General features: G+C 37.1%; 1 protein-coding gene across 9 annotated transcripts in view; it reads right to left on the reverse strand.

The window, feature by feature from the left end:
* The window catches only part of LOC106947239 (LIM domain only protein 7-like), a 31,660-nt gene extending 23,781 nt beyond the window's left edge, over positions 1–7,879 (reverse strand). For 4 of the 9 annotated variants that reach the window (XM_015032104.1, XM_015032100.1, XM_015032097.1 and 1 more), the window contains exons 1-8: positions 7,732–7,878; positions 7,460–7,560; positions 5,032–5,102; positions 4,611–4,680; positions 2,197–2,303; positions 1,777–1,807; positions 1,287–1,400; positions 1,026–1,191 (exon numbers count right to left, since the gene is read on the reverse strand). In XM_015032104.1, coding sequence (XP_014887590.1) covers positions 1,026–1,191; positions 1,287–1,400; positions 1,777–1,807; positions 2,197–2,303; positions 4,611–4,680; positions 5,032–5,102; positions 7,460–7,528 — 628 coding nt within the window. In that variant the 5' untranslated portion in view covers positions 7,529–7,560; positions 7,732–7,878. Of the gene's footprint in view, positions 1–1,025; positions 1,192–1,286; positions 1,401–1,776; positions 1,808–2,196; positions 2,304–4,610; positions 4,681–5,031; positions 5,103–7,459; positions 7,561–7,731 lie in introns of all 9 variants that reach the window. The other 5 variants (XM_015032099.1, XM_015032101.1, XM_015032103.1 and 2 more) reach the window with 3 other exon arrangements.
* Positions 7,880–18,726: the final 10,847 nt, after the last annotated feature.

The raw sequence follows: 18,726 nt of genomic DNA on the forward strand, positions 1-18,726 counted from the left end.
AAAAAAAATAAAAAAAAATAGAAAAAAAAAAAAATGTGGGGAAAAAAACAAAAAAATTTTTTAAAGCTGAAAAAAAAAAAAAAAAAAAAAAAAAAACAGGCAGAAGGTCATGAAGAAGAGGGAAACCTTTGGAGGAGAACTGTGTTCGCACAGCCTCTGCGGTGCATAAATCAAATAATTATACTGCCTTCCATTACACAAGCTTTTATCACCAGAGTGTTGAACTTGTCACTATGCAACATTGACGTACATCAAGCCAGACAGCCACATGCAGATCGTTTTTTATACTGGATTAAAAAGGCAGCAATGTGTAAATTAACACAGTACATCATATTTTTCAAATGCACATTAAAATGTTGGCAACATCATGAATTGCATTTAAAAAGAAACCTTAAAAAGGTGCAGTTTGCACATTAAAATGCCAGGAACAAGTTGCCAAAGAAGAAATGGAGGGGGGGTGAGGGGGGTAAAAAAAAAAGACAGCCATTTAAGTTTCAGGGTTAGGGAAAACCACAGATTAACTGCATCTAGTAGCTGTGACATCCAAAATAAAATATGCATCTGGATTTCTTCAGACTGAAAGAAAAACAAACATGTTGTATTTAGGCATCGTTTGATTCCACTAAAGTTCAGGGTTTACAAAACACACCATGACAAACGCTCTCAAGACAGAACCTCGCAAACCTTATTGGAAAATGGCAAAAAACTGAAAACTTCTGAATATGTGCATTTCTTACTAGATAGGCCGGACAAAAGCTCACTTTTGTCTGCACACCTTCAGAGTCAAACCTGTTGAAGCCATTGTCTCACTAATCGTGTTTGCAGAGAGCAAAAATTCAAATTGCCATATCTGTCTTCTTTGTGCATTTGACATTAGAAAGGTTGGAATCCACTTTTTCTGGATATGTAAATAACTCAAACCTCCACCCAATTTTACATAATATAATTCATGTGACATTGCAGGGATGGAGTGTGGAATACGGCAACTTATTGATGAGGGCATTGAATGGAGTACAAATACGTGCCTTCTTCATTTAGGCGGACGGCCTGGGGATCCACACACTCAAAGCCATTCACTGAATTTCCTCTACCATAATTCTGTCTTGTTTGCAGACTTTGCTCTCCCTCCAAGTAGTGGCACTCCTTGTAAAGCCCATCTTTCACAGATGCATTACTGCCTTCTTCTAGAGCCTGGTTTTAAAAAGGACAAGGTTACTATGGATCAGGGGGTCTTAAAAAGCTGACAGAAATATCAAAAACACCCTGCAGTTGAACAAGCAGCTTACCTTGGACAAGGCCAATCCTAAAAGCCCCTCAAAAGCCTTGAAATTTAGCTGAGGGCCACTGTAGAATGTGTCAAGCTGAGCCTTGCGACCCAGCCAGTATATTGTGATAAGAACCTAAAAAGGTAGATGTTTGAAAACACAGTGAGACACACATGACAACTACCATCTCATCTGCAGTTCTGCAGGGAACTTTGCCAATTAAGGTATAAAAACCATTTTATCATCAGTTCAGCCTGAACAATGCAAATAAAAACAACTACATTCAAGACATTTCTAACATCGACACTAGTATTTCTGAATCAGTAGCTGCATCCAGTGTAGACAGTAGTAGCTGTTACTGGTGTGCCAACTACATGTGCAGGCAGTTAAATTTACAAGGATTATGGTTTGAGAAGCACCACAATTGATTTTCAAGTTTTGTTGTTGCTTACAAATATTACCAGTTTAGAAAAAACATCCAAATTGAAAAGTAGAATAAATGTGAACTTACATTCTTCAGCCTTCTCTGGCTTTCATCACGCCTAGAAACAAATTATATTTACACAGACTTCAAAAATGTGATAGTCTCCAGTGAAGGAAAACAACAACAAAAAAAAAAAACAGCTGAAAGATATCAATGCCTCTCATTTGCAACTTGTACTAATCAGCTACTTATCAGGTTTTTATTGAGAACAGGGTATCAACATACACAAATGAAAAGTTAAGCAGCCATAGCGCCAGTCATTATCAATGCAAAGTAGCCCTCTATTTACCTTCTGAGCACATGGATTGTAAAAATGCTAATGCTGAAAGAACTGAATGTAGCCATAGACAAACATTTCAGGCTGCAATTAATTTCAGGACTCTGCAGGGAAGAGAGTTACGCAATTACTGCTTTGAAAGAAGTGAAATTCTTCAAAAACAACTTCACCTGAGTGTCACCCGAGTGGACAGATCCTGAAGGTCACCAGGATGGAACAGCTGGGACTCATTTAGTCCAAGTTTTCCACAGGCTTTCAGAAAAACATTCACATTATCCTGAAAAAACAAACAAAAAAAATTGAAAACTGAGGTCGAACTTACTTTGGCCAACTTGCTTTGGTTCAGTCACCAATTGAAGCGCTTCATTGAGCCAAGTGTCAATGCAAAAGCAAAAAAATAAAAAAATGTTTAGTTCAGCCAGTAATGGAGGGTTCCAATTAAAATTAATAAAATAAAACAATCCATTTCCATCTAGACTCAAGCACGTAAAAACCACATCATATTAATGGGCCAATGATGCAACAGGCAATTTCTGTGAATCAACTGCTTTACAGAGGATTCAAACAAGTTTTGTCATTAACATTTTCTTACTTTTTGTTCCCCATGTTTAGATGGGTGCAGGAAAATATCAACATAATATTCTGGTTCAAACTTCTATGCATTTGCTTGAGTTGCAGCTTAAAAGTCAAGTAGGAAAAAGGAAATCCAGACTAAAGTGTCTGTTGTAATTTGTGTCAAGTCGGAGCCCCACATCTACAACTCAAACAAGCCACCCAATGTGAGCAGCAGGTCACTTTTTTCTTTCAAACAGCAGCTAAAAGCTATAATTATTACTGCAGCAGGATACATGAAAATCTCAAACAGGATGTAGAAATTACTAAACTTAAGATGAATAAAAATGGTGTTAAACGGAGCCCTTCATCACTATGTTCCCACACAACAAATGTTTTAAATAGTATATCTCTGCTTTTTGGCCTTTTCTTGGACCTTTAGCATCTTTGGCATGTCATCTGTATCAAGAAAGGGGATCTACGTCATCCACCCAACATGCTAATTATCTTATTGGTATAAAAAAAATTAAAATAAAACTAATTTCATTCCAAATATTTGCAATTTATTGCGCTGCTCCATCACAAAACAAAAATAGCCAGTGCATTATTTTTCTACCCCCAATTTATTTATTTAGCACCATAAAAGGCACAATCTGTGTAATGAGTCCATCTTAAAAAATATCCAAGATAAACATTTTAAGCACCATTAACAGATCAAAAGAGCTTTCAGCTTAACACTTGGAGTAGTTTATGCTTAAATGACAGAAGGTGCACACTTCAAATCCTGTTAAATATATATATTTTTTTCTGAATTTATTTTACATGTTGAGGTCAAGTTTCAAGACAAGACAGATAATGAATTAAAATGTCCAAAGTCCTTATCAAGTGAAATAGTACAGAAAGTAGGAGCTCATGTTTAGATTAGTGCAGGAAAATAACATAATATTCTGGTTCAAACCTCTATGCATTTGCTTCAGGTTGAAATGAGAGCAGATTTCAAGGTTATGCTTTTAAAATCAAGAGTAGTGCATGGCCTTGCACTACCATCCTAGGTAGACCTTGTGATCCCTTTTACACCTGCCTGTGCTTTCCATTTCAGGGTACACTTGTTTTGAGCATCCTCAAGGCTCTCAAAAGGAAGTTTGAGGGAGCTTTTTCAGTCCTTGCACCAACATTATCAAATAGTCTGTCTGTAGATACCAGGCAGATGTTCTCAAGACAAAGCTAAACCCTTGTTTGTTGAATATTGCGTATAACTTTTGAATTGTCTGTTCATCTGTATCCATTTTGCATCTTCACCGTTTTAATTTAACAATATTAAATCAATTCCAAACAGTTTAAGACACTTTAAAATAATAAAAAGTTTATTTAAATCTCTGCATAGTGTTGCATGTTGTAGCATGCTGGTGCTTTTAGTGACTGGTGAAGTTAAACTGAATTTAAGAGACATTCAATCTGCAATCACTTAATTTACTCACTTTAAAGTGGAAAATAATTGACATCTGTCACATAAACAACAATCATGTTAAGAACATTATAAAGATTGAAACATGCAGTCCATGAGTGCGGTCTCTAAAGCTGTGAAAGCCACAGGGAGATCTCTGATGCATCTGTAGATTACTCCACAACCACCTCTCCTGCATCAATTGTTATGGTCTGGCAGTTTGATGGCCTCTGTTGAAAGGGTGAAATTGATATTTCTATGCTTTTGCTTTGGGCAGTTTTGGCAATCACACTTGTATTGAGGCTGCCTGGAGCTGAAACAGGCAGCCTCAATACAAAAAAATAAAAATAATAATCCCCATTTTTATTGATGGCTAATGAAACTTAACATATTCCTGTTCAAATACCGTCTCAAAATACAGTTTCAGGTACAAGCAGATTTAAAAAAAAGTCCCTCAACAGGAAAACCACACAACTTGACAACACTTCCTGGCTAGCAGGTGCTTCATTTTTTTTTTTTTTTTGCAATTTGATCATATTCACACTGACACTTGCACCAGATGGCTGAAGTGTGAAGTCTAACACTTACCAGGCCAGCAATGGGCGTGGAAAGTCTGTTCATCCGTTTGATAATCCCAGGTTTCAACTGGTTGATCAAACTTTGAAAACAAAATTAGCAAAGAGAAATGCATTGCAGGTACAAACAATGTTTACCAATAACCAAGTTTGACCTTCAACTGCAATTAAAAGGAAAAAAAAATCTCGTGGGACAGCTTAAAACTTATAAAAAGTAAATAAAATTGGATGCTTAATGTCACAAAAGACTAAGTTTATGCATTTTAAAATCCAAAGTAAGCCAAATCCTAATTTTAGTAAAACTCAACTTGCAATGTCCATTTACACAATCAATAGTTGATATCCATGATAATCACATTTCCATTTCAAGAATTAGGTTAAAGTGAATACCTCAGATATGAGTCACAATAACCCACTTGAGCATCGCTACTTACTCGCAAAGCAGAACTCCATTTTCTAGGGCAGAACGGAAGTCGCTGCAGCCAAAAGATTTTCCGGTCACCTCCTAATTGGAGAAGAAACAAAAACATTCAAATTTTGTGAGAACTGCATTTTCTTTTCCACAACATATAATCCTCAATAATCTACTGGACTATTAATAAGTGTGCAAATATAAACACATTGCTGTCACTTTTTGCTTCATTGGTACGACTACTTGTTCAGGTGATTATTACCAGAAAACAGAACTTGAAAGGTGTTGCTCCACACACAGGGAAAAGTAAACCACATTGTACATAAAAAAGGTACATTATAACTCAAATCCAGCATATGTGAAGACTTCAACTTTATCAAAAATTTGCAAGAATGATTGTATGGTAAAGAAACATGTAGGCAACTCAGATTTATACAGTTTTTTTAATGTACATATAACAAACTGGCTCAAAGTGCACCAGTAAAATAGTGCATAATGCAATCATGCATCATCAAAATAACTTCAAATAAATAAGTCAGAGATGAAGAATTCAGAGACCAAATCGACACGCCAAATTTAAAAGATCCATACAGCTGTCAGAAACTATATGAAATCTACTGCCAATCATAAAAAGAAAAAATGTATATATTCTCTAATCTCAATTTAAACCTGAAATGGAGTACAAGAAAATCTGTAGAACAAAATATTGCAAAGATACATAATCAATAGTGCCAACACATTCAAAATGTTTTTGGTACAATAAAAAATAAAAAATGCTGTGATTTCAAAGGCCAGGGGGATGAAAAGGGCAAGGGGTGTTTTTGTAATGAGGACATAAAAATGTGCCTATTAAAGTCTGCCTCTATAACTAACAGAGGGCCCCCAAAAGGCTGCTTCTCTCACTAATTAGTCCCCCCACAGGAATCCACAATCCCAATTCATTTATAGCTGAACCGGGCACTGGGTAAAGTGCGGATGTTTCTCAGCAGAGTCAGACAAAACAATGCAGCGCAAGGTTAATGCAGCAAGACACAATGAGCCACTGTGGGGCACGTTAATCTCACATTTCAGTAGGAGTCCACAAACTAAAAAATAACTGTGTAGAAGAACTTCTTAAACTCTATAGTCCATTTTATTGGTTTCTGCAATCCTCAAAGAATAATACAGTAAATATTTGTCTGGAAATTTGCTCCGATACTAGTTTAAGCTTTTCAATGCACCATAAAAACTAATATCTTCACACAGAAAAAAAGATAATTACTGAAGTTGCCCAGAGAGGTCACGGCGAGAACTGTGAATGTAATAGGAGTAGGTTACTCAGTCTCACAAGGTGAATTTGCTTCAGCTTCACTCAATACCAAATGAGCCACGGTATGTTGATGCATTCACATTGGCCAATAAGCACCAAGCAAACATCCACATGGAGCTGGAACCATAAAACAGCAACATACAGACACTGGAAAGCTTATCTTGCAGCACAGTATATTAGCGAGACCACATTTACATTGTGATTCGACACAAAAAGAATGCATGACAATTTGCTATTTGAAAATCTGCACACTTTGCTTCACTGCAGTCTACCACACACACACGCGCGCACACACACACACACACACCCACACACACACACAGCTCATCATTGTTCGGCATCCTTTCATCTGTCAGTGCAGGCAAAAAGACGAGTAAAATTGGCACGGGCTTCCTGCCAAGAGAGCTCGGGACAAAATTCTCATAATGATCTACTCAGACACAAGTGACATTAATGGTCCCATTTACAGTTGATTGACAATCAGCGCCCACAACCCACATGTTATGATTTGGGGATTATAGCTTACAAAATTAATGGACACAAGTGAGGCAGAAATATCAAGGTTATGTTTTGCTGTAAAAACCACATCCTCCACCGTGCGTGGCAAAGCGGGCCAACCATGTGTGGCAAGATAGCGTGCAAAGATCTTTTATCACCTCCCTTTGCAAGTTTACCTCAGACATTATGCTGAAAATAAACCTCACATGGCATAAAGACATGTTGTTGCACATTGGCCTGTCCCATTTAAAATGTGACCAATTATCTCTTCATTTAAATGCTGCATTCAAATTATTATTTTTTTATCTGAGACGGGGAGGATTTCAAACAAGCTTTTCCTTTGCAGGGGATAAACTTGTGCCCGAGTCTTATCAAGGTGTGCTTTGCATTTAGATAAGTCTGTAAAGCGACGGCAGGTTAAATGGAACAGTGTTAAGAGAAAAAAAAGGCAGCAGCATGAGTTAAAGGTGAGACTTAATGTCACAAACTGTGCACAGGTGAATTTTAATTAATGGAATTCCTTATCTGTTCTCACTGTAGGTTTAGACAGCTTTGCACCTAAATATTGTGAATATTTGTAAAGGATATAGAGAAAAAACAATATTCAGTTTCAGCAGTAAATGTGTGATGTAAGTGGACCGACCTCAATCCAGCGCTGAGCCTCGGTGAAGGCGTCTTTACAGCTGACGCTGCTCTGCTGGCGCCACTCCATCTTAATATTCAGAACAAGTGAAAGGTGCAGCGCTAATTGAAGGGCAAAACAGGCAACATTTCATTAGTTACGGAGCGCGGCCGTCACCGAGCATACAACCCGCAGCAAGCATTTTAACCAAGCCCAATTAACGACACCAAACATGAGTCAAAGTCGCAACACAGAAGAGGGGGAAAAAAGTTAAGTGAGAAATGAACCGCTACCTGAGGAAGTCTCTCTGGTTGACCTGGGCCGCGGTTAAATGCTCTCCGGCCAAAATTCCCTGATAATTGATGTCCAGCTTAAAACTAGACACTTATACTGACTTTCCCTCCCTGTGACAAGTTTCTGTCATTAAGTGAGGCTGACAGGGAAGTCTCCGCCCACCAGCAAAAGTTTTGACAGGAAGCCCCTTCACGAGGAAGAAAAGTTTACCGACCCCCTGGCGGTCGGTTGATGCATAACATCAAGGTCAGAGATGATTTGTGTGGCACCTAGTGAGCATCCCGTCGTTGGAGCAGATGGGACTTTGGGTTTTTGTTAGTTTTGCTTTGCACAGTCGTAATACCAAAAACGGGTGTTGGACTGTACTTTTTTTTTTTTTTTTTTTTGACAATGACAGTCCAACAGTGCAAGTGTAAGTTAATTTGAGGGTTCAGTATGTACCAGACTGACTGTCCCAGTTCTGAATGCTAGACTGGTGGGTCAGAGCATCTCCAAATGTGCCACTATCTAAGTTATCACATTTATATATATTTATTTTTGTATTTCTATATGTATATATCTTTGCTCCCTAAAGGTAAAATGTATAATTCCCTCTTACATGTTAGGTTATGCTGTGCTATCTGGTTGCAACAGCAAAATAGTAAAGACATGAACATTTTAGTGACCTGCCTGTTTGAAACTATTATTACACTTATCTTTGAGACACTTGCATGTTGCTTAATCAATGACAAACCTCCTGCAGCATGCCCCATTTCACAATCATCTAATTGTTGGTTGTTATGGTTTATTCATGAATCGAGTACGAGCTCACAGCTAGCAGATGGGTTTTGAAAATAAAAGTCACAAAATCCCATCAATTTCAGAGTGTTCTGAGCAATTTAATATCCAGAGAGAGTCAAATAAAATATTTGAAATGTCTGAAAATACAGATATAGATCCAATATACTTCTTTTCTTAATTTTATTTCCCCCATATTCTCTAGCTGTCTCTGTAGAGATAGCTGCGGTTTGATACAGTGCTTTGGAAATGACAGCACATTTCAAGGGCAGATCTCTTCACCGACTCGTCTTTTATACCGATATGATTAAGGATGGCCTATGACAATTTCATTTCCACACATGGACCAAGTTGCTAGCAAAAGAAAATTGTTTTTATCTTACATTTTCACGTACCTGAAAGGCATAATGAGAGCCTGCTGGATGGGTCTCATCCTGTATTACAGCTCATGCTTACTGCAAACCAATTTCCTGCCAAATGCCTAAGGATTTGCACTGCAAAAAGAAACAAGGGCAATGATGGAATCACATAATTGTAAAGTAAAATTAGGTGCAGGGCTGTAGGAGACTGTTGCAAATGTAATGAATGATCAATATTCTTTGTGTAGCTTCTATTAGACAAAAGGGGAAAAAGGGAAGATAGAAGTTCTCAAACTTATTTGCTGTTTCAGTCTGTTTTAAGTCTAAATAGTTTGTCATGTCAATGTGCACAATGTTCTGAAATCTGAAGATATCCTGGACTTCAATAGAAGTTGTTTTCAGAAAAAACGAACAGATTCTTCTTATTTTCCTCATATTTATGAACAAAGCTGCCTTCAGACAGTTGGCTGCGATCTAAACTGAATGTGTGAAAACCCCACTTGCTCGTCTTCAACACAGCTAGAAATTTAACGTGGTCCGTAAGTGTGATCTTTATTCCTAGACCATATAGTTTTTTGATTTTAAGCGTCTCCGATGCTCTTCTTTTGCTGGAGCCTTAATATTACTTTTCAGTCTGTGTTGGCGAGCTGCTTTTTCTTAGTGTGAATTACGTGTTTTATCAGATCTAAATCACTGGCCTTACGCATGAGGGATACAAATGGATTTCAGAAGATAAAAGATGCCATTAAACAGACCAGTTCATCATCTCTATAATGAAGGATGCTACATACTTATCTATTGATTAGATAAGAAGCTGGATTACTATCAGTATTACCTCATCACGAGAAAGCTCAGAACCTGCAGTAATTACAGGAGCTGAGATGGTTCATCCTGATTGTGCATAAAGTGACGTAATATCTGTTCATTGCGCTTATTTGAGATGATAGATATTATGCGTATTTACTTGACAGTTAAATCCATTGTGCATTTTAAATGACTGGTTTAACATGGTACTCTAAACACATTTGGACTCCAGGTAACCAATATATAGGACGGAACCATAATTACACAAACCGCATCTTTTGCAGAAATATTCAGGAATTTTTCTATAGAGAATATATGTATTTATTATTTGCAAGGAAAAGCCCAATTTTTATATTAGCATGCCCTGTCCATTTTCTTTTCGATAAGGAACAACTCCAACCAAGAGGACAAACAGCAGAAAAAAAAATAAACAACAACAACAACAAAAAAACAACAACTTCAGAATACATATGAAATGTATTTCATTTTACTTGTGGCAGGGTTTCCTATGAATACATCACCTTATCAGAGGAGGGGAATTAATCTTTTTTGTTGCACTTGCGTCCAGCAGGGGTTGCTGTAGCCCTGCATGTGCATGCATTATTTGAGAGAAGGGCAGCGTGTGAGGAGAGTTTGCAGGCAGAGTGAAATGAACATTGACGACAATCTGATTTGCCTCCTCGTGAAGCAGTTCTCCCCCATGTTTTCCATCTCTGCGTTCCCCTGGGCCCAGTCCACAGTAAGGTGAGGAGTAACGCAAAGCTGCTTTACTGAAGAATACTCAGTTTTCAATTATATCCACTATCATTTCTGCTGCCAGCAGCGGCAACATCAACAACTAATCAGCCTTTCCATTATACTCCAGATAACATTTGAAATGAAAAGAAAACGAGACTGACATAAAAACACTTTAAACATATGATGTCTGAATGTGAAAACTACTATTTACATATCGTAGCCAGAACAGCCGAACACTTTCATGGTTCAGAAAGTGCTGTTTATTTGTGTAAAGTTGTTTTGACACAATTTAATGGATGGGTGTTTAGTAGGAGCAGGAGCACAAGGTTTTGTACACAAAATGTGATTAAATGGATGCAAGTAATTTTATTTTGGACTCAAGCAAGAAAATATTTTTATGGAGGACATTTTAAGCATCTAGGCAATAGTAAATTGCTGCTGTGGAAAATGACTAATCGCTTAAAAAACTTTTGGAAAGTCATTAAAAAGTGCAATCATCAATGAATTATTGAAAACATGCTCCAATACAAAGAAGGGGTAGAATTTTAATAGCATTATGCCAACAGAAAAGAGCTTCAATGGACTTTTTTAATGTCACAGTTTAAGAGGCATTTTATATTTATTCATGAAACTCAACATGCCTCACCTAATCCTGAATAACAAAACATGTCATAGTATGAACACCATCATATCTCAATCTCTCTCAGTGGATACTCATAGATTTAAGCTATTATGTCTGCCTTTAAAGCCAAATGACTTCCTGAATCGTATTAGCCATTTTGCATAGTGAGAATGAGGTGAACGTTATACTCCTTTGCAGTAATGTACATATTATAGGAGAGTAATTAGGATCCGAAGCTAAAAATTTAAATAATTAGCTGGAAGGTTGCCCCACAGTTCTTTTCTGAACTGCTTGAAAGGCAAATGAAGGGAATAAAATGCAACCTTCAGAGATAGAGCAACTGTGGACATATTTTCTTCACAGAATTGAACATTTTCGAGGTTTGCATGATGTTAAGCTATTTTATTACTTGTCCAGACACACGTTTATATGTATGAAGTTGTTTATTTTATTGGTGAGCAAATATTAAAAAAAAAATAAACAAAGGTAGATAAACAGTTGAATCCAGAAGCCCAGCAAGCTTTTCTTCCTTAAATGTCAAACATTAAATCTTACTAAACTTTTCCTGTCTTTGGTTAGAATTTCCTTTTATACTGTATAACTTTGAAACATATTTTGAGTTTTGTTTTACAAGCCCTTAAAAATAGTTTCCTGGAATTTTGTCCCATTCCTACAGACAAAAGTGAATCTGGTGTGTGTGTTATCTTGCTCCCACCTTTTTGTCTAATTTGTAAGTTGAATTGTGAGAATAAAACTCACAATTTGCATATCCTGTTTATAAAGACAGCTAAATGTGTCTAGGTCCAAAGGTAATTGAAAAAAAAACAAAACAAAACAAAAAAAAAACAGAAACTACTGAGGAAACTGAAAGCTTTTTTAATACTCGTGGATATTAGAAAAGTTATAATTAATGCCAACACTAAACAGATGACAGAATTGTAATTACGGGGTACAGAGAAGGGTCCCTGTGTTGTGGTTCAGCTCTTAGGGTCTGATACTAGGGAAGAGGAATTATTTTTCATCCAAGAACCGTGCTTTTCATGCTTTGTTTTATCTTAAAGGAAAGAAAGAAAAAACTTTACATGATTAAACCAAAAAATGACAGTGTGATGTTGAAATGAAAGAAAATTTTAATATAAAATTACATGGGTGAGCGTCACTGAGTGTCATGGAAAATTACCCAATTTGTGTCCTTTTACCAATAAAATGGGTTTTCACAATTTCATATAACGCAAGGCTGCTGTTTGGAATCTAAATACAGAAAATTGTATTATGCAGTCAAGTTAAATCCATTCAAATGAACCATTTTAATTTATTTCACTTTAATTGAATGCATTTCAGACCCTTCATTTAGTTTCAAAAGACTCTGTCAGCGACAGTCTAATGGAGTAGGGTTTAAGTTTTCCTTCTTCACCTCAACTGCTCCCTTCTCCCTTGTGTCTGGTGTGTGTTGTCCCAGGGAAAGACTGAAACATTATCACAACAGGATGTGGGCTGGGATAACACTGAGAGTGCTTCCTCTGCAATGAAAGTCACCTGGGAGACTCTCCAATTATCATTGCATTTTAATGCATCATCTGAGTCTGAGCTGAGCAGCAGCTTAGGAAAAACCAAGACGACAGTCTGACATGGATGCCTTGGAAGAAAAAAAAATCCCTAGGAATGATCTTTGAAGCGTGGTGTCCTTTCGTAAACTTGCAGACAGTCTTTTGCAAGTTCATAAAATAAACAGAAAATGAAATATTTTAAAATGAGTTGCATCATGAGTTTCATCTTCTCCAAGGTCCTGCAACTCCTTTGCACGGGACCGCATTCATTTCATGAACTCTGACATGATTTTTGCCCTGCATGAAAGGCTTCTTCACCAAATTTAACTTACAATTTGTGTCACTCCAGGCTGCACTATGTTACTTGTGACTTAACCTGAAATGATGTGCAATATAGAATTTCAGCCTTAGTTTGCTGTCTTTTTTTTCTTTCCTTTTTTTTTATACCTAATCAATTTAAGTGAATTGATTAAAATGGCCAGTACTCTTGCATTTAGAAAATATGTTTATTTACTTTTCCCCCCAAAATGTAATCATTTGTTAATTTCTGTACATGTCACTGAGTGATGTCAGCTGCTTCAAGTTTCAAGGGACCAACATCCGTGAGGATCCGAGCTGGTCAAATTACATACATGTAATCAGAGATGATCTTCTTTCTGCAGGGAGGATGTTTAAGAAAGCTTCACATGGACTCCAGAATCTTACCCAACTTCTGCTGGTGCATCATTGAAAATAGCGTACCTGTAATGATTTGGTATCACAAGAACCACAAAGGGTCATTTGATTTACTCAGTGCATTTTAAAGTACTAAAATATCAATAGATATATAAGTTAATAATTATCCACAAAGAATTGTTCATATCTTCAGAGGTCATGACCAGAGCACTCATTGTAACACAAACTGCAGATGATAGCAATTTAAAAACTTTGCCAGTCAATTTCACGGCAAAAACATAATTTGAATGGATACTGAGGGAATTAAACAAAAAGCTGTGTATACTATCACATATCTAGTGTTGTATTTGATTTAAGTTTATTTAACCAAATACTAACATCAAACATGTTAAAAAAGCTATAAATGTTTTGTTTATTTATGTTTTGGCTCATTAACAGAGTGTAAAATTAGTTTGGCATGTGGCGTTATGGACGTTTGTAATGGTCAGTCCAGATATGTAGTCTAATTTATTATTATTCCAAGAGCTTAACTGCACTGTTTGTAAAAACTCGAGTGTGAGTCTTTATCTTGACATTATTTCTTTCTCCTCTTTTGAACAAGCATTTGCAGTGTGCTGCTTTAAAATTAACATTCCTGTCATTATACTTGTCCTGACTAAAACCTCTTTAGGTTCACAGTAACCTTTAAAACAATAATAGCGAACCTCTAAGTGTTTGAAACACAGAATAAACATTGTTAAAATACAATAAAATAAAGCTCAGTAGGTAATTCTGCGTAAACTATCCATTGTCCAAGTGATTAAAGTGGATAGGTGGGTAAACAAGCACAACAGACAATGATACTAATTAATATAAATAAATAAAAAAATTATTAATTTATTATAAAATATATTTATTTGTTCCTTTAGTGACTCAGAGATGGTATTTCTGGTGGAATTTAGGCTGCAACGTAAAATATTGAGTACTATTCATATGTAGAACTCTGTAATAATATATATATTTTAAATGGTTTAATTATTAATACTTTTAGAGTTTGTGGACAATTAAGTCAGGTGGGCAGGGAAGGCATGAAGGATTTGTTTCTTCTTGCATTTGCTGCTGTGAGCTTGACTGACAGCCATGTAGACACCCCTCTATGAATCCCTCATCTCATGTGTGTTTGTCATAGTCCTGTGTAATTTTTACTTTCAGCCTTCATCCCCGAGAAGCAACAGACTTTCTTTAAGGAAGAAAGTTGGACTTGTCACAGGAGGGAAAGCAGGGAGGAATTAATGATGGCTGAATCCCAATTAAGGGAGGTCCAGCTTTGATGCATGCTCGGTCACTGTCATGGCTCACTGGAGCGGCCTCATTGATTCCACCTGTTCTGTCATTGCTGAAACAAGTCAAAATGTCCTCTCCAGAAAAAGATGGAAATTGATTTAAAGTTCCTAACCAAGTAAAATTATCAGGAAGTGTCTAAGAGGCGTTCAAGATAAGAGCTAATCTGACTGATTCTCCTATTGATAAGGGAAGACACTTAACTGCTTTTTTTGTTATGCCTTTTAGCGTGTGATATTCCTGAACATCAATTATGGAAGGAAGTGTGATATCTCTTTCCCTCACTTTTTTTTTTTTTTTTTTGGCTGTACATGGCAAAGCTACATGCTCGATTATTTCTCCACAAGGTCAGTCTTGGTGAATTATATAGTTTTGCATTCTCTCCACGTTGCGAGGCAGAATTAAATGTGTTTAGAAGCAACACAAGATTCAGAGATAGAAAACGTATGACATATTCAACATTAAACATGTTTAAATATATGAATTTAAGACATATTCCACTTTAAATATGTCATACATTTTAATGAATCTGAAAACCAATTTGAAAATGAAACACACAAAATAAAAGCATTCACAATAGGCAAAATGTTTTTAAAAATTCACTTGTCATACCAGAGTTTGTGAATTATGGCCCAATGGAGCGGGCTTCATGACGTAAACTGAACCTGACCCTGTTCATTTGTTGAAACCTCCTACTTTGATGGAGCTGACAGTTGAGATGTCAAATGCCTGTTAAATGCAAACCAAAGAGGAGACACTTGATCTAAGCATGGATGAGTTGCTGTCGTTTTACGGGATTTTGCTCACCACCGGCTACAGTTCTGTTATGTGCCACTGAGGCACATATTGGTCAAATGACCCTGATGTCTACAATAAAGCCATCTCAAATGCAATGAGAAGGAAACACTTTGATGAGATAATGGCCTCAATTCATCTGGTGGATAACTTAAAGGCGACAGATGACCCTATTTACAAAGTACAGCTCATATTCAGTGCACTGAATGACACCTACAAGATGTTGTCATACACAAAAGTGCTTTCGGTTGATAAAAAGCATGATATCCTATTATGGCAACCAAGGCTGCAAACAGTTTATTACAGGCAAACCAATCCAGTTTGGCTACGAGTGATGGAGCCTTGCTTCACTCACAGGAACCATGTTTCATATGGAACGGAGTCCATGCATGTCTTCCTAAAGTGGCAGGTTCTTCTAGGATGGACATTTGTGAATGATAACCTTTTCACCCTAGATCACAGTGATTGCTGCAGAGCATGAAACTTATATTTTCACAAACATAACCGGCATGAACTACTATGAGTTTATGTCGAGGTCTGAGGATCAAAATCGCATCCACTTACATTGCAGGGATTGAACAGGGTAAGGTTAATCTTTGTTAAAATACATAATTTCTCAAGTCCATCTCTATTCAAACTTGAAGATTTCTCTCTGTTTTTCTAATTGTTGCTAGTGAATGGATTGGATTTTCTGCTATAACCTTTGTGCTCACAAACAGTAGATTGAGATACGTTCACTTCAGACTTGTGAAGCTTTCTGGTGAAGTCACAGTTAGTTTTTGCTTTTCTTGTCTTTGAAACTTTTAATGTGTTTCTGTCATCTACTATTGATGTTGTCTTGCATCTGCCCCTTTAATGTCTGATATTTATTGCCAAAAGAGTTTCTGTCAGGACATTCAGAGTTGTTTTACTTGTAGGGAAAAACTTGCTCATTGATTCTAAATAAGTCTCCACATTCTATTAGTTTTACAAGGGTCTGACTTTCACCAATAGACTGCTGTCTGCTTGTCAAATTGGTTAATAAATTCTGCATACACGGGCAAAAATCCAACTGAGAGTAGATGGTGCTATTTGTTAATATTCCATGTAGCAGGACATACCTGGGAATCAAAAAAAGTCTGGGTAACACTTTATTTGAAGGGGTGTGCATAAGACTGACATGACACTGTCAAAAACATGACATAACATCTGTCATGAACATAAAGAAGACTTTATGAATGTTTATGACAGTTGTCATGAAGTGCCATTCGGTAAATAATGACACTTTTAATGCAAAGTTGCTCTAAAAGTTGCATTGGAAGTCCATTAAAAGTGCCAACTTTGCATGATTTTGTAAATAATGTCAATTTAATGCAAAGTTGACATTTCAATTGGACTTTCAATGCAACTTTTAAAGCAACTTTGCATTAAAAGTGTCATTACTTACCAATGACACTTCATGACAGCAGTCATAGATATTCATGAAGACTTCTTTATGTTCATGACTGGTGTTATGTCATGTTTATGAGTGTCATGTCAGTCTTATGCACACCCCTTCAAATAAAGTGTTACCAAAGTCTGTTCCAGTCACATGTTCAAATGCTTTTGCTCAGCTAAAAATCTGTCTTTTGTTATGTATAACGGTGTCTTCTGAGCTTTGCACAAAGTGTAAATTCATGAAAATAAAAGGTTAGATGTCTAACCTCCTGTCTCAGGACATCTTTTCATGTTAAATCCAAATGTTGACAATCTACAGCAACAACAGAGAAACTGGCCTTGAGGTTCAGTTCTTGCACTAAATGATTCAAAAACTGACATCAGGTCCACCCAGTCAAAAGCAACGAAAGATATGGTCCAGCCAATAAAACATGAAAACAGAAAAATCTGTCCGGAAGTAGTCAGGTGACCAAAGTGAATGTCTTTAAAAGGAAGATCTCTCCACTTGTCCTCCCCATTGGGCATCGTTTCTTCCTGTCATGAGCTCTGTTACCCTCGTCAGCCCATCATCTCCGGTGCTGTAAGTGCCATCGTCCTTTTCTCTCTGCCCTCCCAGCTGCATCTCTGTAACGCTAATCCTTTTTCAAATCCGTTATTTGTCCTCCACGTGTTACTCAATCAAAACAGCATGTTTCGTCCTACCCACTCCCACTTCTTTCCTGTGTTTGGGTCTAGCCAGCAGGCTACACTTTCAGTATCCAGCTCATTACCCTCACATCTTGTCTCTTCACTGACAAAACCTAACCTTTGGTTTGTTTAGCCGAAGCAGTTGCAATCATTGTTACCTCCAGACAAAGCGTAAGAACAAACAAAGCTGAGTCAACATGACTGAGCAAATTCATCAGGGTGCAACCCAAACAAGTCAATAGAAAACGAAGGAACAAAGTTGAAGTCGGAAACAGTTGAAAAGAAAACGGCATAAACCTGACATATATATATATTATGGTTTTGATTTTCCTTTAGTGCACAACTGAGAAAACGTGCACTAAAGGTTCACATGCCCCGCAGTTGCACAAAAGGAGAGAGTGATGACATCTCCAAGTTAGCAGGGAGAGATTAATGCACAGAGTTGCTTGTGAGAGGACATGTGTGGAATGCTAAGAAAGGCACCGCTTCTGCTCTGGGACAGAAAGGAGTGGATGCAAATTCATTTTGACAATGAGCGACCTGCAGAGAGAAGCAGAGGAGGCGGCGAGAGGTGTCAGCACCTTTTGTCTCACTGCTAAAGATGAGAGGCAGTGTTTAGTTATGGAGGATCTTTAACTTATTGCTTCAGCTGCACGATTTTGCTTTTTTGAGACTAATTACGTTGAAGAGCATTCAAACTCTATACAAACACGTCGTTTATCTTGTGTTGATTGTTGCATAATGTCACCATATCAAATCTTGGCAGTGTGTGCTGTTCTCAGTTTTACAGCTTTAAACATGTAAAAAGATGACAACACAGAATGGACATGGTGAATTTGGCCATTTGCTTAAGAGGTTGGCTCTCCGCGTTCTGTGTAGTTCTGCTGAAAATGTAATGCTTTAAAATGCAACATGTGACTCTGCAAATTGTGCAGTCTATCTAGTTGGTACTTTTTGATACACATTAACCGTAGTGCACTTTGTCATCTTGTTACTCTCCATTTGTAGACTGTAAGCGGGGTAACACAAAAATGCTAGGTAAAAAGTTAGGTGGCCCTGGTTTGGATTTTGTCAAACACAACGTTGGATGCAATTAGAATAGAAAGAACAGTGTGAAATATATCTTACTGTGTTTGTGTGTATGTCTCAGATTATTATGGGAACAGAGAGAGCTTTAATGTGAGTTACAGGGCTTTCTCCAAAAGATGGCACAGTGGGGCAGTGTGAGGGAAACGAATAAAAAAACCTCTATGC

This window comes from Poecilia latipinna, unplaced genomic scaffold (genome assembly GCF_001443285.1).
Source record: "Poecilia latipinna isolate Pla-1442-1.1 unplaced genomic scaffold, P_latipinna-1.0 Scaffold230, whole genome shotgun sequence".
NCBI lineage: Eukaryota > Metazoa > Chordata > Actinopteri > Cyprinodontiformes > Poeciliidae > Poecilia > Poecilia latipinna.